This window comes from Athene noctua, chromosome 25, assembly GCF_965140245.1.
Source record: "Athene noctua chromosome 25, bAthNoc1.hap1.1, whole genome shotgun sequence".
NCBI lineage: Eukaryota > Metazoa > Chordata > Aves > Strigiformes > Strigidae > Athene > Athene noctua.
Window position 1 is genome coordinate 105,883 of NC_134061.1, and position 25,617 is coordinate 131,499.

Genomic DNA, 25,617 nt, shown 5'->3' on the forward strand with positions numbered 1-25,617 from the left:
GGAACCACCTGACGCGGCCCCGCCTCTCGGGGGCGGGCCGGGCCGCCGCTGCTGCGCCGAGGGGCCGCGGGCCGGCGGGGAGCGGCGCGGGCGCGGCCCCGCCATGTCCGACTTCCAGATCTCGGTGGAGGAGCTGAACGACCTCCTGGCCAACGGCAGCGGCTGCTACAGCCTCCCCAGCGCGCACAGCAACGAGGTGGTGCCGCGCATCCACGTGGGGAACGCGTGAGTGCGCGGGGCCGGGGCCGGGGCCGAGGCCGGCCGCGGTGGGGGAGGGCCCGCGCTCGCAGCCCCGGGGCGGTGCTCCCGCGGGGTCCGCGGGCCGAAAGCCGCTGGAGCGGGCCGAGAGCCAGAGGGAGCCGCGCTGTGGGGCGGGACCTGCCGCCCCGGCCGGCCCCCGCTGAGGGGCGCGGTCAGCCGGGGGCTCCCGGCAGCGGCCTGGGGTCCCCGTTGGCTCTGACACGGCACACGGCGAGGCGCAGCTCACAAACGGCATCAGCTGAGATGTGCCCTGTCGAAGTCCCGGGTCTAAGCCAAAGTAGAGCTTGAAACAAGGTTAAGACTGAGCTGCTTAAGAATGAAATGCACCTGCTCAGCTGAGTCAGCACTGGGGATTTTGTTTCTCCTGATACTTCTTACTTCTGCCATCAAGTTGTGGTCGTCCACAGAGAAGAGGGAGGAGAGGCAGGTGTGCCTCATGTGACATGAGGTGCATGCACAGTATCACCCGCAGGAGCCCCATCACAACACCGTGTCATAGCTGTGTGTCAGATGAGTGGAATCAGCGGGAACCCGAGGAATGAGCAGAGTAGCTACATGAATATTAGATCTCAGTTTAACCACGTGCAAAATGAGCTAAAGGAAGCAAGACTTTAATAGGAGTTGCCACCCCGTCAGTGATAGATCAGACGAATGTTTCTGCACTCTAAACCCTGAAAAATCTCACCTAATCCCACCATGCACATGATGGGAGCCAGAGCAATACAGGTATGGCTATGATGAAAGCCCTTAAATGGGAAAACCGGTCAGGGTTCCACCACCAGCCGTGCTTCTTTTCTCATTTTTATGATGTTTATTCTTTGCACCAAGATTATGATTTCAGTTATCTGATTCAACACCATCATATTCTGCTGATTGTCTTTCCCTATTTTGTCCATCTTTGTACACTTTATCTCTGTGAAATTGGGGACTTCTTGATATGTTTGTAGTATATTGGATCCCTATTCTTATTTGAAGCTTGTAATTCCTAAAGAAATACAAGTCAAACCCATAGGTTTTCATTAACTTTCTTCTAAGCCAAACCAAGTGATGTTTGTCGCTCTCAGTTGATGCGAGACATACGTGTGTAGAGATAGAACCAAAATTATTATCTTAATGGCCAATCTGACAAGCCACCTTCTCCTTCATATTTTTAGCAGTTACCTAGAAGACAAAAAGTCATAGCCTGCAAGGTGATTTGTGCAGTAAATAATTTCAAAATAACTTTGAAGATAGTTGGCTACTACAGAGTAGTTTTCATTGTTCAGTAATTTGATTTTAATTATGCAGTATGGACTTTAATACATTCAGATGCAAGGTTGTCTAGGAACAGAGAATGAATGTAAATTGCAGGATGGAAAATGTCTGTCTAGTGGAAAGCTTCACCACTGAGAAGGGCTTTTTGTTTAATAACTGACAACCGTAAATATCTGGAGCACCAGTGCAGTTTGCAGCATTAGAACAGTTTAACTGTTAGTTGGACTAACAGACAATGTGCAGTACGACTATCAATGTTTTTAAAAGGATGCTGTAAAATTGTGGAGGACAGCTAGAGGTAAGAAATTATTTTGTGGGCTGAAAAAGCTGTTTCACAGTGGGAACAGATAACCTTAATTTATCAAGACTTAGTAAGCAATAATACGTTTGAAGCATTCACAGGGAAGGGAGGGAAGATAATGCTGAGGTCTGTTTGAATGTTTGAATGTCTATTAAGATTGAGTCACTGCAGGGTGAACTTTGATATTCGCAAACTGGAAATGATACTAATTCTTAAGAGGATTTTTTGCATCAGGTGAGGTTGTGGTATATTGCATTGTAAGTAGCATTTGCTACATTAGTTATCATTCTGAAAGAATTTGAAACTGTGCAGATCTCATGCCATTTCCAGCTACATGTCCCTCCTTTGTACTCTCCTTGTTTAAAGGTAACGCTGAAGAGAGATCTGTTTTTCTGACGACTCCTCCTCCTACAAACTGCTGGGGAAGTGAACCTCCGTTGCACTCAGCCTCTCAGGCTTTGTGCGTGTGTGCGTCCGACAGTGTCCAAGGCATCGATAAAGCTCCCTACTGCTGTGTGCAAGAAATAAGCCACAGCTTTGTCTGGGGCCTGTATTTGCAGTTCGTTAGCCTGTCTTGCTCTGCTCTAGCATCTGTGCAGAGCTTGGAATACATTTCATATTTGAAGCTGTCTTGGTGCAGTGCATCTGATTGGCGCTCACCTCATATCTCGGTTTTGGCCTTTGTAGCACAGATCTCCTTACTGAATCTCTGAGGACCTGTTGGAAGCACTTTGTATCGGGCTCCAGGGAAGTCTGGGAAGGCAGTATAGCCGGAGAACTAAAGCGGTTGTTTGATCTGATATTCAAATCTCTGCTTTGGCTTGGATGGATCAAACCCCTCTGCAGTATAGGGCCACGTTTATGACTACAAGTGGCAGAGATTTTTACAACAATAAGAAATCACAGAGTAGCCATGTATGTAGAGTTTTAACAGGGGGGAACTGGAATCCCAATACATGGTATAAAAGCAATAGAATTTGAACAGGAACTCAGAGGAAAAAAATAAAATGTCTGAGAGATTCAGAAACTTCTGTTGGAAACCTTTTAGAATATTTTGTGTAGGGGTTCTGCCGTCTCTCCTTAAGGGTAACTCACTTTAGATAAAAATGACAATGCAGAGACATTCAGGTGGATGAGATTAAATTGGGTCATAGTGCAGAATAACAATTTATCTGTCAAATGACTTCAAGTTACAGGCAGAGCCAAAGTACTAGATCTTCCATGCAATACATGAAAGTCATGCTTAATGAAAACACAGAGGTAAAATGATAAAATACTTTGAAAATAATGATTTTGCATATTACAGTAGACAGTTCTCTCAAGAAGATTAGACAAGATTTGTGGAGACGAGTAAAAATGTAATATCACAAAATCAAGAATTATTATATAGGTGACAGACTAGCACAATTTGTATTTTTTCAAGCAATAACAAAATAAGAATTCTGGATGCACTGGAAGTACAAATTATTTTCTATTTCTGTACAAGTCAAGATGTGTTTAAGTGTAACATCTTAATTGGTGACCAGGACAGTTGGACAGAAGGCATCTTTATCAGGGTTGCAGATGACACTGAAATGGGGGGGAGCAGTCAACACACTGGAGGGTAGGGTATTTATTCAGAGGAACTGTGTCTTGTCAAAGCCAGTGTTTTGCTAGAAAGCAAGCAAGCTTAGCTTTCTGAAGTACTGGCTAAGGGAATCTTTTTGAGGGTTTTTTTCACAGACTATTGCAAGTCTGTAAAAATTCAAGCCGTGCCTCCAGAACTGTATTTGGTAAAAAGGCTCTGGTTACGAACGTCCAGTCTGAGTTTTCTACTTTGATGAGTGTGGGGAACCGAAGAAGCAGTTCTTAATGTACCCGACGTGCAGGTGTGTTGTAAAGAATATGAAAGGCATTGTCCCAAAATTAATATTCAATTTAGTGACTGCAAGGGAAAAAGTGGTGAGGAAACAATTTTTCATGAACATAACATTGGAAATTAAAATGTGTCAATTTTTTGCCGTTATGACTTGGTTTATTTGCTTATAATCCCATATGGCAATACTTTAGAGCCTCATGTACCCTTAATTGCTGATGCATGGTTCTCTAAGATCCATGTTTTGTGACTGGTAAAATTGTTCATCTCTGTTCAGAAGAACTTTTAACCAATGTTACTCTCAGAACAAGGAACTCTCAGTTTTCCATATTGAGAACAAACAAGATGCTCTGATTTTTCTATGGGAAACAGAAGCAGCTGATGTTATTGTCTCTCTGCTGTTTGGAGGAGCGAGTGTTTCAGCACTGAACAGCTGGAATGAAAAGTTAACGATGGGAGAGATCCAAGGACTGTTTAGAAAGGGAGAAAAAAAATGGCATGTAATACTGTATTTTTCACTTCTAGCTATATAAGAAAATGATCTACAAAATCTGCAAAAATCATTCGCTGAGAATGAGTTTGCCTCCAGGAGAGCCAGTATGTGTTGCCAGATTCAACCGTGATTCCAGGACGTGAGTTCCTGACCACTATCAGATATATACTGACCTATATACGATTACTTAAGCCATATACTTACCCCACTAGGCATAGGAACTCACAGCTGAGTTAACACTTTTTGTTCTGGCCTTCCACTGTAGGATTTACTTTTATGTTGCAAGCAGAATTCCCCAGGCACTCATACTTTGCCCCCCGGCATAGATGATGTCCTGCCAGATGGAAAATCTGTCAACATTTGTTTGGGTAATGAAGTCTTTATATATATTTGGCTCATTGCCATAGTTGTTTGGCACAGACAGGAGAAAATGTAGAAGCTTCACTCATGCATAATGCTTCATCTGCTTACACTACAGTTTAAGGGGTGAACAGTCGTTAGGAGAAAAGGAATGCTCTAGATGTTCATATAGCCTTGAATTACCTGAAAATTGTGAGTGAATGCATTCAGAGATTCATATAGATACAAACCAATGAATTTGGTTATTTATTTGAACTTTTTTAGAATAGCTACGTGTTCAGCCAAAACCCTTAGGTGCAATGCTATCTCTTAGAAACTTGTCCAAAAATATACTGCACAAATACTTATCTGGGAGCTCAGTTTATATTAAGACTCCTTGTATTTGCAATTTATTACTTGAGCTGTAGAGAGGTTTTTTTAAAAGATTTCTGTTTCCACATCCAGTTAGACACATAGTGAAAGCCGCCTTTAAAAACAATAAAGGGTTTTATGTCGGTTTAGGCTACCTCCCTTCACAAAGTGTGGAGGAACTGAGTTATCTTTCAACTAAAGCCTTATGTCACATTCTGCTAATGTTGACCAGTGGGCTCAGATTTTTCTAGGAGACCACACGGTGTGATAAAAAATACAGGTTTTTTTCTTCCCAGGAAAGTGAGGCCAATATTGGTACTGACATACAGAAATAATCAGACTCAGAATGAAGAGCAGTGGTTTTACAACAGAAAGGAGTCAATGATCTCCTCGTGTTATTTAATCGTTATCTCCTACTATAGATTGTGTTTCAGTGCACAAGTAGAAATTTGTGCATAATCAGATGTGTTACTAAGCAGATGGATTGTTTGCCATTGTACAACCTGAAGCTTTTATCAGAGCTTATGGCATTATTACTGGATCTAATTCATTGTCATCATCAAGCCTGAAAGGCATGATTATTACATGTCATCCTGCTCAATTGTTCACTAATAGGGTAGCGTGCTCTACCACTTAAAGATGGAAGCAGGTGGTTTTGCTACAATTACTTGATAGAACTGAGGAACTGGAAAGGGCTTAGCTGACCTAAAAGTACTGAGTGCTTTCTTTAGCACTTACGCATCTTAAACATCACTCGTCTGGATTCTTTTCCATTCAGATATTGATTTCAATTAAGACACTAAAAATTATAATACTTCTGATGAAAACACTGAGTGACAAAGACTGAATTATATCGCTGTATTGCTACCCTTTGGTAGCCTTACCAGATCTTTCCATGTCTTCAAAGATGTTGAATAGCACAGGGACGGTGGACTATACCTCATAGGAGTCTTCAGATGAGACCTTTGAAGATGCAGGAACATTTACTCATCGTTACTTTCTGTCTTGCTGTGGCCAGAGAAGGAGCCAGTGCTGTTTCACAGTGGTTAAAATTGCCCCCTAAAATGTCTGTTTGTCTGGACTGTCTGCTAGAGTAGCGAGTAGTGCTTACCTAGCCCTGCAACACTGGTAGCCGACAGTAGAGGCTTTTTATAAATGGTTTTTAAATTACCTTATGTAGATAATGGCTAATATTAGAAGTTACTATCCTGGACTTTCTGCTATCTCTAGTATTTCCTACTTCAGTGAGAATTTTATGTTCAGAAATACTTATCATTTTATGCCATAGTAGGGTCTGCTGTGCTTGATTGTCAGCCAAGACAGTAGCATTCTCTCATGCACAAGTAGTGACCATGGCTCTGTTTCTGTGAATTTATAACCTGTAGCTAATTCACTTCTGGGCACAGTATATTTAGCATCCATTAACATAAAAAACAAAGGTTTTAGTTACCAATACTTTTTGGAGACCAGTGATGCATGGTATTCCTCAGGGGTCAGTATTGAGTCCGGCGCTGTTTAACATCTTTGTCAGCAACATGGCCAGTGGAATCGAGGCACCCTAAGTCAGTTTGCCAATGACACTGAACTGTGTGGTGTGGCCGACACGCTGGAGGGAAGTGATGCCATCCAGAGGAACCCTGACAGGCTGGAGAGGTGGGCCCATGCAAACTTCATGGAGTTCAACAAGGCCAAGTGCAAGGTCCTGCACATGGATCGGAGCAATCCCAAGCACAGATACAGGCTAGGTGGAGAATGGCTTGAGAGCAGCCCTGAGAAGGACATGGGGCTGTTGGCTGATAAGAAGCTCAACATGACCTGGCAGTGTTTTTAGCCCAGAAAGCCAACTGTATCCTGGGCTGCATCAGAAGAAGTGTGGCCAGCAGGTCAAGGGAGGGGATTCTCCCCCTTTACTCTGCTCTCGTGAGATTCCCCCTACAGTGCTGAGTCCAGCTCTGGGGACACCAACATCAGAAGGACATGGACCTGCTCAAGCGGGTCCAGAGGAGGCCACGAAGATGATTGGGGGCTGGAGCACCTCCCCTGTGAGGACAGGCTGAGAGTTGGAGTTGTTCAGCCTGGAGAGACAAGGCTCCGGGAGGACCTTAGAGCAGCCTTCCAGTACCTAGAGTGGGCCTGTAAGAAAGCTGGAGGGGGACTTTTTACAAGGGCATGTAGTGATACCACAAGGGTTAATGGCTTTTAACTGAAAGAGGGTAGATTTAGAATAGATGTAAAGAAGATGTTCTTCCCTGTGAGGGGGGTGAGGCCCTGGCAGATGTTGCCCAGAGAAGCTGTGGCTGCCCCCTCCCTGGCAAGGTTCAAGGCCAGGTTGGACGGGGCTTTTGGCAACCTGGGCTAGTGGGAGGTGTCCCTGCCCATGGTAGTGGGGTTGGAACTAGATGATCTTTAAGGACCCTTCCAACTCAAACCATTCTGTGATTCTATGATAAATACTGAGATGATTCACCAAGTTCTAATCATTTTCTTGACACTTTCTATCATACAGGTTCATAGCTAAGAACATTATGAAGCTGCAGCGTCTGGGGATAACCCATGTTCTGAATGCAGCAGAGGGGAAGTCATTCATGCATGTGAACACTAATGCAGAGTTCTATGAAGGCACAGGCATCAGATACCATGGCATTAAAGCTAATGACACACAAGAATTTAACCTCAGTCGCTATTTTGAGGAGGCAGCTGATTTTATTGAGAAAGCACTCTCCCAGAAGGATGGTAAGGCAAACTGAAATATCTTTCTACTATGTTTTCTGTGCACTGCATATGTTTCTTAGCAATTTATTTTACTGTTTGAAATGGTTCCTTGCTCAGATTATCAGCTGAACAACCAAGTCAGGAATTCAGATTGAGGCTCTGGATCAAAGACACCAGAATACACAATAAGACATCTTAATCTTCTGTCTATACCTGTAGTTCTCCAGTATATGACAAATGGAAGTCTGTCACTCTAGGGGTGACTTTGAAAAGTGAAACAGCTAGTGCATCCTATAATAGTGCCTTTTTGGGAAGATGTGTTCTTATTTTTCCTTAGAAGTGGTAAATCACATAAAAAATAAAATAAGTTCAGGATCTAAAAGTTGTTGGGGGCCCCAATTACCATAAAACTTTGAGAACAAGGGCACAAAAAAAGAAATCAACATCCGCTATAGTTCAGCAGCCAGGAAGCCCCATTTTCATCAGGGTGGGTGCACCTGCCACACACGCCAGAAATTATAAATTAAAGGCAGAAGTGATACAAGTAATGCATTGCTGAAGAGTACACACACAACTTGCTATATGTTTTCTTTTCCCAAATGTACAATAAGGATAGAGAATGTGGCCTTCCAATTTTTGTTACATTTAAATCATTAAATTAAGATTGCAGGAAGGCTGGAGATGGTACTTGCATTGTTGTTGATTGCCACATTTCTCTACAGTGTGTTGCCTCAGAGCAGAAATCCTAGGACATAGTGCAGTGGGCCAGATGGTGTTTGTTGTTGTCTTACTATTTCGGAATACCAGTTATTTCTACACGTGCTTAATTTCTTTCTTGTTTCATGACTGAATGTGAAAAAGGAGGAACAAGAGCTCCCACAATTCTAGAAGTTCTGTCTCCAAAATTGACAAAAGGGGTGCTAGAGCTGTGTTGTGCTTTTGACAGGTGAAAAATTTTACCTCTAATCTGGTGGACTATGAAAAATTCTAAAAATTGAAATGCAGCTCTTGCAGTTAGCATTGTGACTCACTGAAACAGGTTAGTTAGTTACTTCCGCAGTGGGAAGGGTCTAACAGTGCCAGCTGTGCCGTGACTGTCCCTACTCAGTTTGATCTAAACAGTTGCAGAGGCGATCTGAATTTACAGTAGCAGTTCTGTTTACTGAACCTTTCAGTCTTAGTAGTTGTCTACCATGCCTGCCACTGTTGTTTTACTGTGGTAAAAAAAAGAGGAGCTTTGTAGCTGAGTGATACTGGACCCAGTTTTAAGATTAGCTAGCGACTGAAATTTGATCGTTTTGTTTGACATTGAAGTATAAAATAAGGACAATGAAGTGGGATGCAGTAGTATTTTCCTTCAATTTTATTTTAGCACTGCAGTTGCATGAAGTTCTGGACAGCAGGTCTGGTGTGCTAAAGGTCTGGCAGGCAGCCCTTAAGGCAGTGCCTTTCACAGAGGAAGGCTAGAAACCCTTCTGCTTCTGACCATTTGCAGAGGGAAAGTCAATTGTCTTACACATACATGACCAATAATCTCTAAATCTTGCTCATTTATGCCTACGGGCTCTGAAGAAATGTTGAGGATTAATTGTTGAGGATTAATTGTTGTAGCTGTTTTAACTTGCTACTGATTATAGAGATTTGCCTTGAGATGAGAAGCCTCTGCAGCTCAAGGTAAATGTGGTAACAGGCTTGCTGTTGCTATAGTTCAAAGCAAGTTGTGGTTATGATGAAAATATGTGTGTATGGTTCAGCTGTTCTCTTGTCTCAGAAAAAAATTCACTCTGGAGAGTAGCCTTGGGCCATATCTCCCACAGCATTTGGGAAGGGGAAAATTTTTGTGTCTGGAAAAGCAGGTCAAAGAGGAAGCAGCTGAGAAGCAATAGAATCGAGTTACATTTCTCAAAGGGAGCAGTGGCCTGCTTTACTGTTGGATACCTCCCTACAGGATTTACCCATGTGGTGGTTTAACCTTGTCTGGATGCCAGGTACCCACCAAGCTACTCTATCACTCACCCTCCCAGTTGGAGAGGGGGAGAAGACTATGATGAAAGGCTCATGGGTCAAGATGAGGACAGGGTGATCACTCAGCAATTACTGTAATGGACAAAACAGACTTGACTTGGGGAAATTAATTTAATTTATTACCAATCAAATCAAAGTAGTATAAGAAGAAATAAAACCAAATCTTAAACCACTTTCCCCCCACCCCTCTTTTTTTTCTGGGCTCAACTTCACTCCCACTTTTCTCTACCTCCTCACCCTGAGTGGCACAAAGGGACAGGGAATGGGCACTGCAGTCAGCTCATTACATGTTTTCTTTGCTGCTTCCTCCTCCTCATTCTCTTCTGCTGCTCCAGCGTGGCATCCTGTCCACAGGGTGCAGTCCTTCAGGAGCAGACTGCTCCCGCATGGGTCTCCCACAGAGTCACAAGTCCTGCGAGGAACTTGCTCCAGCATGGGGTTCCCCATGGGCTGCAGGTGGATCTCTGCTCCACCGTGGACTTCCATGGGTGCAGGGCACAACTTGCAGGGGAACCTCTGCTCGGGTGCCTGGAGCACCTCCTCTCCCTCCTTCTTCGCTGACCTTGGTCGCTGCAGAGTCATTTCTCTCACATACTCTCACTCCACTCTCCCAGCTGCTGTTGCACAGCACGTTTTTTCCCCTTCTTAAATTACAGAGGCGCTACCAACATTGCTGATGGGCTCAGCTTTGGCCAGCAGCAGGTCCATCTTGAAGGTTGCTGACACTGGCTCTGTCAGACATGGGGGAAGCTTCTGGCGTGTTCTCACCCCTGTAGACCCTCCCACCACCCCAAAGCTGCCATGCAAACCCAATACAACCCAACAAATAATCTAGAGTGAGTTCCCTAATCATTTAGCTGGAAGCATTTTATTGATGCTGGCATAGGTGTGATTAGACATTTCTGGTTCTTGTCGATGCACAGTCATCAGTTTCATTTACTTGAGTGTTAATGTAGCTTCATAAATAGGCAGGTATGATTCAACATGGAGTTAGCATAGGAATTGGCCGCAATGCAGCAAAAAGGCCGGATATCTTTGAGATGCGATATATGACAAATAGCATATTTCTGTCTTCAGTGTATTTAAACTTTATTTATTTGTGTCTTCATAGCACATCTTTGGGGGTCATCTTTAGGAGCAAGGCTTATTCTAAACCACAAAAGATTGGAGAAATGTAGTAAATAGATACAGTTTGACTCTCTGTAATATAGTAGCAAATATGACTTAGTATGGATGTTTGATATACAACCATTTTTTTTCTGCATTACCCTTGATGACAGACTGTGTAGTTACTAACAGTGATAGCACTTTTCGTCTAAGTTCTGCATGTCTTCTGCAGCATTCGGAATTTACAGTTCTCAAGCTGCTTAACAACTAAGATTATTACACTTTACATCCCAGCTATTTCATGTTGATTTTCAAACATATATTCCAGTATAACCCAAATTATGACCTGTCTTCCCTGCAGGACAAGTGTTTGTGCACTGCCGTGAGGGCTACAGCCGTTCTCCTACACTGGTAATCGCCTACCTCATGCTTCGCCAGAACATGGATGTCAAGTCTGCACTGAGCACTGTCCGGCAGAAGCGAGAGATTGGCCCCAATGATGGCTTTCTCAGGCAGCTTTGTCAGCTCAATGAGCAATTAGTGAAGGAGGGCAAACTGAAGCCCTAGAACAGAGCACCGTAGTATTTTTTGAAGTTTCTCAAACCATCAGAGGACATCTTAGGTGCTTTAGATTTCCAAACCCCAACCACCAAGCTAAATCACGTAACGTGAGAGAGACAGAATTCCTGCTCTTGTCTAGTGATAGTATCTTTGTCGAATTCTGGGTCTGTCTTTCAAGATGACACAAAACTGTGTCACTGTTTGGAGCTGTTGCAATAAAGAGATGATTTAGAGGGGTAACTCCAGTGATAAAAGCTGTCTTCACATGTATTTCAGAGCCCCCTGCAGACTCTGTAGCATGTGGTTTGCATTGATATTGAGTATGATTCAAGCCTTGTCTTGTATCCCACCAGAGCACCATTTTCTGAGAGCCCAAACACATCTCTTCACTCACTCTTAATTGAAGTACTGTATTTTCTAAAGCTTCTTCTTCATGCACACAGGTGCCTAAAGTTTGAGTGTATGAGCTTCAAGGAATGGAGAAGCGTCTATGCAAATGCACAGATGCACTCACTTGTAAAATGACGTGTATGCAGTGTTGTGTTTAGTAGATTTATACAATACACAGTGTGTGGTAGTAAAGCCATTCAGAGCCCAATCTTGGTGCACACTGTTTTCCCAAGAATATTCGTACCTCTTGCTGTTGTGATTGACATGAAATAGTCTGATATTAAATGCTCCCTTATTTTTGTTTTGAAGTCATACTAGAAAAAAATGTCAACAGCAAATGTTGAGGAAAAAACACCTCAAGAAAGGAAGAAATCATGTCTCTATTTAGGAGTGCTTGTACTGGATGTATGACAAAATCCTAAAGTATCAGAATATAATGGGTCCCGAAGCTTGCACTGAATTACAGTATCTCTCTCCCTTCTTTACTATCATTGTTTATCAACATAAAATGGAATGAGCACATATGCAGATTACTTCCAGTAGGCCAGCACAGGTGTGCTTACAAAGCAGTTTGCAGAAGTAGACTCGAGTTCTTGGATTGCTTGCGTGGTATCGTCAAATACAAATTAGCACTGTTACATACCACATGGAATAGGAAACATTTCCTTTCTATTAAAATAAATGACATCTTGATTTGACATACAAGTGAAATGAGTCATTGCAATGTTGAGAGAGCGCGTTGTTTACAGTATGCCTGATGGTGTGTAAATGTGTACCTGTGAGTTACGGCACTGTATTAACACAAAGGATCTCCCAGTGCAAACTCGGAATTGTTGGTTAAACGAACAGAACCTGAGATGTATGTTTTCCCTTTTTATCTGTGCTTTAATGTAGTTTTAGATTGAAAAGCTTAACACTATTTTAAACAGAAACACTGTTATATTAGTAACACATGTAAGCCCAGATCTAGTTTTATATATTCAGTTCACTAATCAAAAATCACAAAGGATGTACATTGTTTTACCTCTTGTTTGGCTTATGTTGTATCAGGGGATGGCAGGGGGGAGTCCTGTACAGCTAGATGACTTTCTTGAAATTAAACTCCAGAGGCGATTCTTCTGGTTGAAGATCAGGCTTATTTCTGTTTCCTTGCACAGGATGGAAACTGCCAAATCAAGTAGCCTTTTCACTTTTGTGTCCTTTAAAGGGACAACTGAGGACCACTGCATAGTGTTTCCTTTCACCTCCCTACAGTCAGTCAGTATCTAGTGCTTGCTTTGAATCAGGATGGTTCAGTAATAATAAGCAGTAGTCATTTTCACTGGCTAATTACATACATGTTTGCTTTCTTCCATTATACCAGTATTAAATGAATTGCTTCCAAATTCTAGTTACTAATTTCATGCTGTGTAGCTTGGGGAGAAGGAATACTGGCCTTATCTTTTCTACTGTACTGACTTTTTCATACTGCAGTCCTATTTATAAATCGTAATTTTTAAAATTTTTACTGTAGGCAGAGATATTTTTTTTCTGTCTTGTCTCACACCATATATTCATAATACCTATCTGCACTACATTTAAAAAAAATAAAGGAGATTGATATGCATGCACTTTTCTCTGACCTGTTACTTAGAAGTCAAAAGTTACAGTCCATTAAAGAGCCCAGAAACCATTAGGCATTAGATTTTTTGTTACTCTTCCGTAGATTGTAAGAAGGCTAATAGTTGTCAGATTAAAACTGGAATGGTTTACTAAAATTGAACCTGTTTACCTATGGTAATTTGTTCTTAAAATCAAGATGTTCTTTTAATTCGTAGGACACTGCTCACTTCTAGTGGTAATTTCAGTAGTACTCTGGCCTGTTTATCTCAGTATAACAAAACTGATTTAACAAACATTTTGTAATATGAAGGTGGAGAGGAATAAATAAGACAATACTGATTTTTAAAATTGAGCTGTAAAACGGTAGATCCTATTTCGAGTTACTGATAGGTGACTCAGTAATGAAACCATTTCTAGCTCTGCTTTTAGAGTAGGTTAAAAATAGAATGTCATACCACTGCTCCATTAATGGATCGTACCCTTCCTCCTTTAGACTTGTCTTGCTGTTCAAGTACAGTAATGTTGCAAATCCCTCTGCCTGTTTTAGCTGGCCAAGAAGAGGTTGTATGCCTCTAATCCATAATGATATGCTGTATCATTATGGATTATTTATTTAAATTCCTCTTAGTGATTGTAGAAGGAAAGATTGGATAAAAACGAATGAGCGCTTTATTTCCATGTAATATGAAATTGAGAAAGTATTTTTTTATTCCTCTGAAATGACTGCGCACCTGCCCTTTTTTTAAAACAACTATTTGTTTCACATAGCAACACTACATTTTTGGAGTTGAAACCTATTGGTTATAGCTAAACCAGTGTGATCTCAATTTACATTAATATGCTTATGCTTAATAGCAGTGTGGTACTTTTTGTGTCGATCACACTCTGGAGAAGGGATGGGGTCTCTGTAAAATATGCATATATCATAGAACAAAGATATCTACCATGTCTAATCCAGCACAATGAAAGAAAAAGCAATAGCTTGGGGGTTTTGTACTTAAGAGTTAGTGAAGTTGGAGAGGGTGGAAGAGTGGAGGCAAGAATCTGTTAGCATGTTATAGCAAGAACAAAGAAAGTCCAGATAGATAAAATTATATACATAAAATTCACCTTCTGCTCATGCCGAACTAAATTTTTCTCAGCTGTTGCATATGCACAGAAGAGAAGTATCTAACTAAACATTAAAAGCAAAATTAACTTCTCTAAGCACTTTTTTCATCCTTTGGTCCTTTAGCTGAGGCTACAATGTTGACAAGTGTTGTATCTAGCATGCCACTCTGAACCATAGGTACTGCCAGAAAATACTTCATGAGAGAATGTTGCTGTATGTCACTGCTGAAAAGTGAACATTTCATGAAGTTATTTCAAACTTAGATTTAATTGCACCCAAATGCAGGACTAGCAGCCACAGTATGTTGCACTGTAATTCCATTTTTGGATGTTGAACACGTTAGTATTGGACATGTTTTTGTCCTACAACATGAGTATGCCTGGCTTACCTCTCTTGGTGATGTGAGAATTAATTAATTTTCATAAAAGGCTTTGAAGATGAAAAGCACTGTGTATAAGAACACCACATGCTCTTTGAGTTGAAAAATTAACTTTTATCAAATACATCTTCCTCCTGCTGAGCAAAGGAGAACAGCAGAAAGGATATTTGCAGTGTTTGTTTTCATCAGTTAAATATTTCCATTGAGCTGTTTTCTGTTTTCATAATTTAAATATTTTCATTGGGCTCTCTTCTGTGTCCAGAACTAATTAAATCTCTGATGCTAGAACTAGAAGCAGGATTTTTTCCCTTCTTTTTTTAGATCAGTTCTGCTAATTTACCATAACGTTTTTGGCACAGAGGGGCTATCTAATGGAATCTCACTTAGTATAGCACAGAGATTTCTTCTAAAATTACTTCCTGGGCTTGGCCAATGAGTAAAAATGAAAACAGAACAGGCCTGAGAGGTATCTTCTAAGGATTTGGTTGTAGAATTAGTGTCCTATTCATTTCTTTATTCTGCAAATAAATCCTGGAAATCAGTTAAGTGTTGGGTTAGTTTTGTTTTCATTCCAGTATGCCAAGGTCGCTGGCTAGCTGACTCACCAGATGGAGCTGTAGGCTTGTTATTCTTCACTAGACAGTCATCATTCCATCCCTGAACAATGCTGTTGTGTGAATCTAATGTATCCTTGTCTTATAACTGAAAAAGGCAAGCCACCAGAATGATTTATCGGTGCCTTTGCTGGTCTCTAGTGGGAGAATATTAACATTCCATTTATTCTTGGCTACTTGAAGATCACATCGTAGGATTCAGACTTATATTCACAAGGTAGTTTGTGACTCAGCAAAATTCTTAGGAGACAAATAAGTTGTTTGGGCAAGGGTGGCTTAGCAGCATCATAGAAAAAGAACTGTTTGAGAAGCTAACAAGTTCTTGAACGAGTCAGAAACTGAATTCCTGGGCAGTGTGTAAATTACGAGCCATTGTCCACATAAGCTTAAATTGCACATGTATATTTTAGGGCCTGGTAGCTAACAGAACACCCCTTGGCCCAGGTGTGGGCAGAGGGGGGGTGCATAACGAGCACCAGAAGGTACAAGTGACAGAACTGATTTCAGAAACCAGATTTATGTGCATGCCTTCATAGTACAGCATTGCCATGCAAGCACATCAGACAGAAGTCTGAGTCCAGAAAGCAGCAGCAGGGGATTCTGGCTAAGTGTACGATACCAATTTACTCCTTGTACCTGCTTCCCTAATATGTCTGTCTCCTTCTTAGCATGGCTAAGGGTGGTGTTTTTTCAGCTCAGAAAATAGCATCCCACATCTGAATATAGAGGATCCAAACTCAATTCCACCCTGGTGGGTGAGGGTTCATTCTAGAAGCATCTTCTAAATGTCTTTTTTTTTTTTTTTTTGATCTGTGCTTAAATAACAGTGCAAAAATCAATTGCTTGTGCAGGGCTGCAGACCAGACCATGCCTAAGTATAGCTTAATCATTGTAGTCTAGCCTGTTCTTTAAAGGAGAAAAAAAAACCAAACTCAAACCATCCAAAATTTGCAATGAAAGTGGTTCCACAGCTTTCCAAGCTAGTGTATGCCTTTTCTTCAGAATCCTTTTTATTTGGTGGGCAATCATGTGATGCCCCTGTGAAGCTGTGTATCACTTTCTGTTGAACAGATTTCACCTGCAGCTCTAAGCCCAAAACAGACTTACTCATAAGTGAGAAAATCATGCTTGGAAAAACATTTGCAATGGCTGAGTGTTTGGGTTTCCTGTATTGGTGAGATTGTCCTTAACTGCTTTGAGCAAAGGAGGCAGTTATTAATGAAAGATTGTGATTATAGGGAAAAGGGAATCAGCACATCTGAAGCAAATTATGTGACAACAGCCTGTATTAAAGAATGATATTCTGACTGGCTGTGGAGAAAAAAAAATCTTGTAAAAAGAATAGGATGTTGCATCCCTTCATAAAAACAGACATTTCTAAGATGGTAGGATGCATAAGATGAGAAAAGGAGGAAGGGGAACAGACAGCAGGGGTACAGAGTTGTATGCAATACAATGCAGGATTGCTTTTAGAGATTCTTTAGGGTATTTGGAAAGGAGGGCTCTTCTGAGAATGCTAATCTCTATAATTTGGGGCAGAGCAAAAGGGTAGAAGAAAAAGCATGTCACTATGTCAGATGCTATTATTTTAGGAAGGGACCATTGTACAGAGGCAGGTATGCTAAAGCTCATCGTCAAACTCAGCACTGCTAGTGCATCTGCTGTGGGTGTCTCTGTGTATGTGTAAGGCTGAAGAGTTTAAATGTGCTCAGGGCATTGCTGTTGTTTATTATTTATCATCAAGGTCACACTAAGGGAGAATACATCTCCACTTTAAATTTGGTGACACCTGTTTTCCATGCTAGGTCAGGGGAATTGTCACAACGGAATGCAAGCCTTAGGTAATAAGTCTTACAATAGTAGGGAAAAGTCAGACAGTGAAACACTTTTGAACTCTTCTACATGAAATATTTTCATGAAAATGTACATGACAAACATTGCACATGTGTGCACTCTACCTCTACCACTTTAAGCAAACATTTTGCTTTCAGTAGCTATGATGAGCTTAATGTAGTATCTAACCTTACTAAAAGCCAAGATGCTTTCTGATTAACGTATTTAGCCTGACATCATTTGCAAATAACTTGAAATTGTATGTGGTCTTGACACAGAAATTATGCAACTATCACCACTATCATCTTATTTTTGCAAGGAAGAAGTATACCATAGATGAGACTTTAAAACATGACACACGGATACATCTTCGGCATAGGTGCCCTAGACATAAGGTCATCAATTTTCCTTTTGTTGGTTGCATCATGAATGAAAATCAGTCTGGTCATGTTCCCATGTTTAAAATAAGCAAATGCCCTATATTCAACACTTGCACAGAATGTCAGCAGAAGTAGTAGTACCGCATGAATTTAAAGCAAATGCTTGCTTTTCTTTTTTTTTTTTAAGGGAAAAAATGTGAGAAAGAGCACATCAAAAAGCACGATGTACAACATCCTGGCTGTTTACCCTAACTAACATATGCCAAGTAGCCTATTTTTAAAGGAAAACTAAAAAAAAACACCTACTTTTGAAAAGAAGCTATTTCCTCTTTCTTCCAGCACATTTGCAAAACAAAATGTAGAGCTTCTTGTTTTCTAAAGAAAAAAAAAAAAACAAAAACTAAAACCTACACCCCCCCACCCCCACCTCCACCTCCATTTGCCTGCAGAGAGTGAAAAGCATAACTACTGAGCTAGTTTGTAGATTTGGTTACTTTATACTCGGGGGGGGGGGGGGGGGGGCAGCACAGGGAAGAACAACAGTAGAAATAAAAAGTCTGAAAAACCTTTGGAAAAGACAATAGCCAAAGATTGAAATACAGAGGTAAAAGCAGGTTTTAATAATACCATTGTTAGAAAAAAACTGCAGAAAGACTTGTCATGTTGCAATTTATCCTAGTCTTGTCAATCACCATTGTTTCCAGGCTCAAAAATGAAGCACATATGAGAAGTTTTTACACAGAAGTTGTAGAATATTGTCACTAACCCACCCCCACACACCCATTTTATTTAACACTGACAAAAGCTGAGATGAATGAGTTGTTGTCTGGCCCTTCCCACTTTGTATAGTCATTGGCTGGCTTGGTTCTAAAAAGGATTTAAAAAAGGGGAATAATGTGCCTTTGCCTGGGATCTGAGACTGTCAGGGTGCTGAAAAGCTGATCTGTGAGCTACCACCATGCAGATCTCTTGGGTTATGTGCTCTGTATGTGTCTTAATACAAATTGCATTTCGATCTGTGGAAGGGTGGCAGATGTTTAAAAATGATGCAACAGAAATAATTCCTGAGATCACTGAAAATACAGAAACACCGATGGAGCAGACTGTCAGCAACAACACAATGAACCAAGCAAAGCATGGAGGAAGACACATACAACAAGCTCCAGACCCTAACGGTAAGAAATATCATCATTACTAGTTTGGACCCTAATAGACAGTTTGTAAAAGAATACCTGTTATCATACATGCTTATTTATTAAAACCTTTAGGTGTGGACCTAATGCTGTAAGTGATAGGGAGTTATACCTACTGTTGAAGAGGTATCAATGTAAACATTAGGAGGGATATACCAGAGTTTACTAATGAAAAATGTGGTCTATCTATTGAGTAATCCTTAGGTACTACAGTATGCATTCCTATTCTGCCTAGCTTTTTCTCTGCAGACAGGACTCCAATATATAAAACCTGTAAGAAGCTACTACTTAAATTTCTCTGTATTTTGTGCACTGTGAGGAAATATCACAAGTCATCTTTCTCTGATGTTAGGATGGGCCAATGGGTTGATGGTGGAGTTAGCAATGTAAATTCTTAATATTTAGAGTCACACAAGTGATGTCTAAGATCACACAGCAAAAATGGCAACATGGAGGTTGCATCAGCTAGATAAGAGAAGACTGCTGCTCACTGTCCTTTGCCAACAGCCAGATTTCAACCAGATTCCGGCAGCCCAAAAAGCTGTTATGGAAAGTTAAAGCACTCCCAAGGGGAATTCATGTCCAAATGAACTGGAGGGAACTTTATTTTGCAGAGGTGTGCACTCTTAGAATCAGTTTGGCTACTTAACAGCACTGACATACTTCACAATACGTTGTCGCTACATTTGGCCAAATGGCTAATGTTAGCAATGATCCAAACACAAGCTTTGTGAGGAGAGATGGAAGATGGGAACTTAGCACCGAACAGAGAAAGTTAGTTTTAAGTAAGTGTTCTACTGGTAAATAGGGCAAACCTGGTCATCCAGACTGACACATTTGGCTACTAAATGCACGTAGCAACAAGTCAAACTTACGGTTTCCACTACTGTGCACTGCAGATCTAAGCTAACCTTCTTTTCCTGGGGACAACTGGAAGGGAATTGTGTTTTTCTGCTGCTGCAGCTGTCAGTTAAGGTGTTTAAAACCATAGCATTAACAATATTGGGGTTTTTTTAAATGAAGTAATGTTTTTGAGAGTGTAACTTTATAAGGGTCTTAAATCCCTAAAGGGGTAAGCACTCTGATTCTCACAGGCAGCCCCACCATCCACCAGATCAAGGCAGGTTGGTTTTGTTGTTACATCTGATTACCCTCAATTTTTATCCACTTACTACTCTGACATCAACTGGGGGGAATCTGTCCCACTGATAAATGCATTATTTTTTGAGGTGGAAAGGACATTTGCTTAAGAGAGTGGAGGAGACTGGAGTTATTCAAGGTACACAATGGTCTTGCATACTTACATTAACATCTTTGACACAAGGAATCATGATGATGATCCAAGGTGGCCAGACCTTCCTAGGACACATGATGTTGCACCAGATCATGGATCATTTTGCAGTATGTAGAACCTGCACACATACAGGACATATATGTACAGAAACTAAACCTATATAGCTGAGACAAATGCCTGTCTATTTAACTGTATCTACCTATGTGCTATGCTGACACAATTTTTTGACCATTACAGAACATTATTTTTTACATAGACATAATTTTCTTAAGTGCTTAGGGAACTTAGGAGGATTAGGCTAAGTGTATATGGAGTTCAGTTGTCAGCATTTTTGTCACAGCATTATGACAAGGATCGTTTCATAAATGCAGTCCTTAAAAAAAAAAAAAACCTTGCTAGCTGTACTTTGATAAATATAAACCTGAGGCCTAAAAATCATGTTTCTGTACTTCACAGGAAAAACAAATATTAAAATGTGTGTACAAATATTGTTATATCACTAATGACACAGGTTCAGAATTTTTTGATGTACTAGTGAGGGAACCACCTTGTGCACAGCAAGGAGAATGAGCCTAACAGACACAGCCTTCTATTTGTAAGCTGACCTTTGAGGATTTCCACCACAAGTAACATTTCTGAGTTAAAACTATCCTTTTGACTAAGAGAAAAACATTAACATGTGTTTATCTAGATGAAGTTTTTTGATAAACACCTTCAAAAATCAAATTCTGTGTCTTCCAAACATGTCAATTATACATGTTACTTGGCAAAAGAGACACCTTCAGAAAAAGTTTACAATTGGAAAGCTTTTCTAAATCCTTAATGCTTAAAAATCTTGTGTTTCCTAATGTTTCATTTGCCTGTAGCTATCCATTAAGAAAAAGGGGTGAAAAACCACTGTAAGGTTTCTAATCAGCCAGAAGATGCCTCTAGCTGTCTGAAGGAAATTAAGTGGGTTGTTCAGAGAGAGCAGTAAACTTGGAAAACCTAACACCTGAAGAGTGGCAATTCCTTAGCACTGTTGTTAGCTGCTATTTTCCTAATCTGGAACCCATTATGCTAGTTAAAAATCACTTAAGGAATACCTTCTTTGCTGGAAAAGAACTTAAATCTGGAGTCAACCTTTGAGTTAAATTAGAGCAGTGGGGGAAGGTTTTGCCCACAGTTAAATGAAGCCAAGAGAATTCCATCAACATTCCCATGAAGTAACCACTGCTGCTGGGGTTACACCTTAGAAGCTCCACTGCCCACCTGCACAACCTTGACATGGAATTTACCTAGTGGCAAGAGAAGGATTTTATTCATCAATCTGTACTGTTATTCAAGGGTCTCATAACTAGAGTAGCCAAATAAATTCATAAGCTGCATGATTGAGTCTTTGGAGATACTCTTACAAAATCTGCTGTTCAAGATGTCCCACTTGTATCTAGCTCTAGCTAGATATCTGCTAAAGAAGTAAAAAAGTGCTTTCTTAAGGATGGGCAAGAAAATAGTAATTAATGTGTTTCTTGTTTACAGATGCTTCTGACTTTAGCTGCAGAGAAATGCGAACAACACGCTATGTCTCAGAGGGGCCTTGCCGCAGCATCAAGCCTGTCAAGGAACTAGTCTGCTCTGGTCAGTGTGTCCCCTCACACCTCCTTCCCAACTCTATTGGTAGAGGGAAGTGGTGGCGTCAGAATGCCCTGGATTATCGCTGCATTCCTGCTCACACTCGCATGCAGCGCATCCAGATGGCTTGTCCTGAGGAAGAGACTCGGACTTACAAATTCCGAGCTGTCACGTCCTGCAAATGCAAGCGCTACACTCGCTACCACAACCAGTCTGAGCTGAAGGACTTTGGAAAGGAAACTGTCAGGCCTCAGAAGAACAAGAAGCCCCGTCTCTCCAGAGCCAGGAGCAGCAAATCTAACCAGCATGAGTTAGAAAATGCTTATTAGAAGGTGGATCTGAGTGATACAGCCTAGCAGCTCTGGATATTTTACAAAACATCAAATGACACTCACAGGCCACAGCATGACGTTCTGACTGCAGTAGGTTCCAATTCCTTCTGCTAAGATGGGTCTAAGACTCACATAGTCAAAAATCTATCAGATTATAGCAGTTATGGTCTGATAAGAGAATGAAATAAACCGAGCTGGAGGTAGCAACACCTAAATTCAGTCTGAGAGGAGAGGTACACCTTGGAGATTCATGGGAGGTCATATGGCTTGTACAAGTAGGAAGGCAGAGGAAAGTGAAGCTGTTGTTGTGACAATCACACTTTGTTTGAAGTCATTCTACTCAGTTTATGTGAAAAAAACACTGAGATCCCTTTCCCACTTATAAAAGTGCCATGATGCAGGACAAGCAAGCTGTGAGGAAGCAGCAGGAGAGGTACCACTCTCTGAATGAGTTGTGGAAAGTTAGTGATAGCAGGGATTTCAACAGTTATGGTGACTGAAGTCAAATTGCTAGGAAATTAACATCCTATCAGATGTCCTCATGCCCTAGGTTTTTTATCTAAAACATAAAAATCAAAACATTATACTCAAAACAAAAGGAAAAGTATGACAAATCTAGTTCACACTTTTAATGAAAAGACTGTAGGATCAACAGATTCAAAACTGTTGATTTGACAGCTAAACCCATATTTGTTTTAGGGACAATGATTTGGTTTAGAAACAATTAAACAAATTCTACTAAGTGGAGCAGATTTATGAAATGGGTGCTCCTCTCAAACCGGATAACCTCACTGATGTTTGTCTTATAAACAGCTAACAATATGCATAGTTTAACATAGAAGATACTGATTATTCCTTATTTCCTAGAACACAACTGACTTGAGTATTGTCTTAGGTATCTCAAATGACATTTTCTGTTCTGTAGAGTTTAGATTATCTGGCCACACACTTCATAGCACTAAGGCTGTGTAAGCCAAGTTCTGGGAGTAAGGTGTGGCTTCTGCATTAAAAGTGAGCCTCTGCTAATTTTAAAGTCATGAATTCCTCTAGAAAAGTCTTTGGTATGTGCAACATTGGTAAGTCTTAGTTTGACAGCAACTTTCCTTTACTCAGCTTCTCAACATTCAGACTAATGTTTGTGTTTTTACATTAACTAATATTATTAGTGAATCGTCACATGCTGTATATATCCTGTAGAAGTGCCTAGCATCAGATTAACACAGTTTGGGATAAAGAGACTTCCTCACTGTTCTTATATTCTATGTAGAATTTATGCTGAAATCATATAAACTATGAAAATTTGTGATGTTGATAGATTTTGCAATTATTGCAATTTGCAATATGGGACCAGAACCTAGAGAGAAAAGGTATTGTTTCAGAGAGTGAATTACGTATTTATTTTTTTTTCTCAGAAATTATTTATGCAATGTTTTTCCTTGTAGAGAATGAGAAGTAATATGGCTTTAAAAATAGTAGTCTGTTATTTTTAATTTGAAATACGTTGTTAATAAAGTAGAAACAATGATTAATTATAGGAAGACTCATTGATTTCCAGCTATAGTATAAAGGTGATTTGCTGCAAAGCCATTGAATTACAGAACAGTCAGGGTGTCGACTCCCATTTATGATAGAGAGTGTCAGAGTTCTTAATTCTCAGTCAGTAACCCACACGTCTCGAAAGAAACTCCATTGTGCAACTTGTTGCTCTGATACATGTTTCTCATGGAAAAGTCTTCCTGGGCAGATGTGGAGCTCAAACTATTACGATATTCTCACTTCTACTTCCCCTAGGGAAGAAAAACACAGCAAATTTCGGTTTCCCTCCTTTTCCCAGTGACATTTCCATTCGTATGTTCACAACCTGATAAAGTCACCAAGGAAAGAAGTCTGTGAAATGTCGATCAAGAGTTCTTGACTGAAATGTGATTGCTTCAGATTTCTCTCATTGAAAAAAAAAGTGTGGACTCCCCTTGCAAGTGCTGCTAAGCAACAGTTAAACTTTTCAACAATTTGGTGTCATAGACCTATGCCCATTTTCATTTATAAGGCCATATTCTGTAAGAAAACATTTTCCAACGAAGTCAGGGAAAAGTGAGCTTGGATTGCACATTTGTGGAGATCTTTCAATACAGCTGTAAAGATGAACAGCTTTTTCTAGACAGCCAGTAAATAAGGTGTCATATCCCTACTATTATCTGATACGTCATCTAAAAAACTAATAAACAGTTGTCATACCTGCGACAACATTTTTCAGACTTACCTTTGACTATGAATTTGGCACTTGGGGCTTAATTTTCAGAAATCAACATGAACACCTGCAAGTGCTTCTTAAGAAAAGCAGTTCAGTTCCTCAAAAAAGCTGTTCCTGTGATAAACCAGTGAAAGAGACTTACTCCACTTAATCTGAGACTTCATGCTGGATTCCAGGCAGTTTAGAAGTATTGGGCCTGCTGCAGGTGAACTACTAATATCTTTCTCCCAGATGTTTCACCTTAAAGACATCCTCTTCCCCAAAAACCCCCCAGACCTCCCACACAGTTCTTTTCCACCAAAAGTGCCAAAGTTTCCTGCTGTTAAACTGCCATTCAGAACCTGCAGTTTTCTGACTTACAATGTAATGACTGGTTCTTTGCATGTTATTAAAGCTTCTACAAGAACATCAATGTACAGGGAGTCCTGAGGCACTTATACTACTGTATTTCCTCTCAACGCCCATCCTGTTTACAGTTGCTTGTCACCAGTTTCTTACCATAGGTTAAAAGTGGATTAGATGAGCAGTCTGCAGATATGCTTCTTCTGTAATCTTATTCCTGAAAAAGTCCACTCCAACCACGTCTTTTGCAATTTATGTTATCAGGAGAGGAACACAATATATTAGTGTTCTGCAACAGCTGGAAAAATCAAAATGTGGCATGTTTCACAGAGGTAAATGGCTACATTCCCCTCCTCCCCCATCCCCACCCCTGTATGGGTTCTTTTCAAACAGAGTTGGTTTGGGGTTTCTTTTTTTTTTTGGGGGGGGGGGTGGGGGTGTAATCTCTAGTAAAGGTGTACATGACTTTAGCTTCATGTTAGTACACATTACTTACAGCTCCTCTAGTAGGGTTCTAGAACAAGACAGAAATTTAGGGAGTGACTTACTGGTCTAATAACGTATGTCAGTGCTGAAAGAATTATTTATGACTCAAAGGACATACTGTACAGAGAAGATGCCATCTGTAACTGGGAGTTTAGAGGAGGAGTGTCTGCAGGAAATTTCAGTTTGCCTTTCACACCAAATCTATACACTTCCAATTCTTTCCAAAGAAAAACACTTGATACCGTACACAGAGGAAAGAATTGAAAACAAAGTGACTTTAGAGATTGTCCTTACATCAGTGAAACATTGCTGGACACAGGACATACATGGGACAGGGTCTTTCAGAGTAACAAATACTCCAAAGGGTCTTCAAAATGGGCAAAGAGCTGCTGCATGCTCCTTTTCCAGAAGCATTAAATAGTTTTTCTTCAGGACTATAAACTCTTCATGCAAGAATGAATTTCTTCACTGTAATTTTTGCAATAAAATAGCACAATGGTACATAATTCAGGTGCTACT

General features: G+C 40.6%; 2 protein-coding genes across 2 annotated transcripts; both read left to right on the top strand.

The window, feature by feature from the left end:
• Positions 1-37: 37 nt before the first annotated feature.
• On the top strand, positions 38-12,375 carry DUSP3 (dual specificity phosphatase 3). The gene is made up of 3 exons (XM_074926766.1): positions 38-225; positions 7,382-7,608; positions 11,081-12,375. Exons 1-3 carry the CDS (start codon positions 104-106, stop codon positions 11,284-11,286), a joined length of 555 nt encoding a protein of 184 aa, XP_074782867.1. The 5' UTR covers positions 38-103; the 3' UTR covers positions 11,287-12,375.
• A 5,753-nt stretch (positions 12,376-18,128) lies between these two features.
• Positions 18,129-23,551, top strand: SOST (sclerostin). Its single transcript, XM_074927024.1, has 2 exons — positions 18,129-18,764; positions 21,595-23,551. Exons 1-2 carry the CDS (start codon positions 18,548-18,550, stop codon positions 22,014-22,016), a joined length of 639 nt encoding a protein of 212 aa, XP_074783125.1. The 5' UTR covers positions 18,129-18,547; the 3' UTR covers positions 22,017-23,551.
• The last annotated feature ends 2,066 nt before the right edge of the window (positions 23,552-25,617 follow it).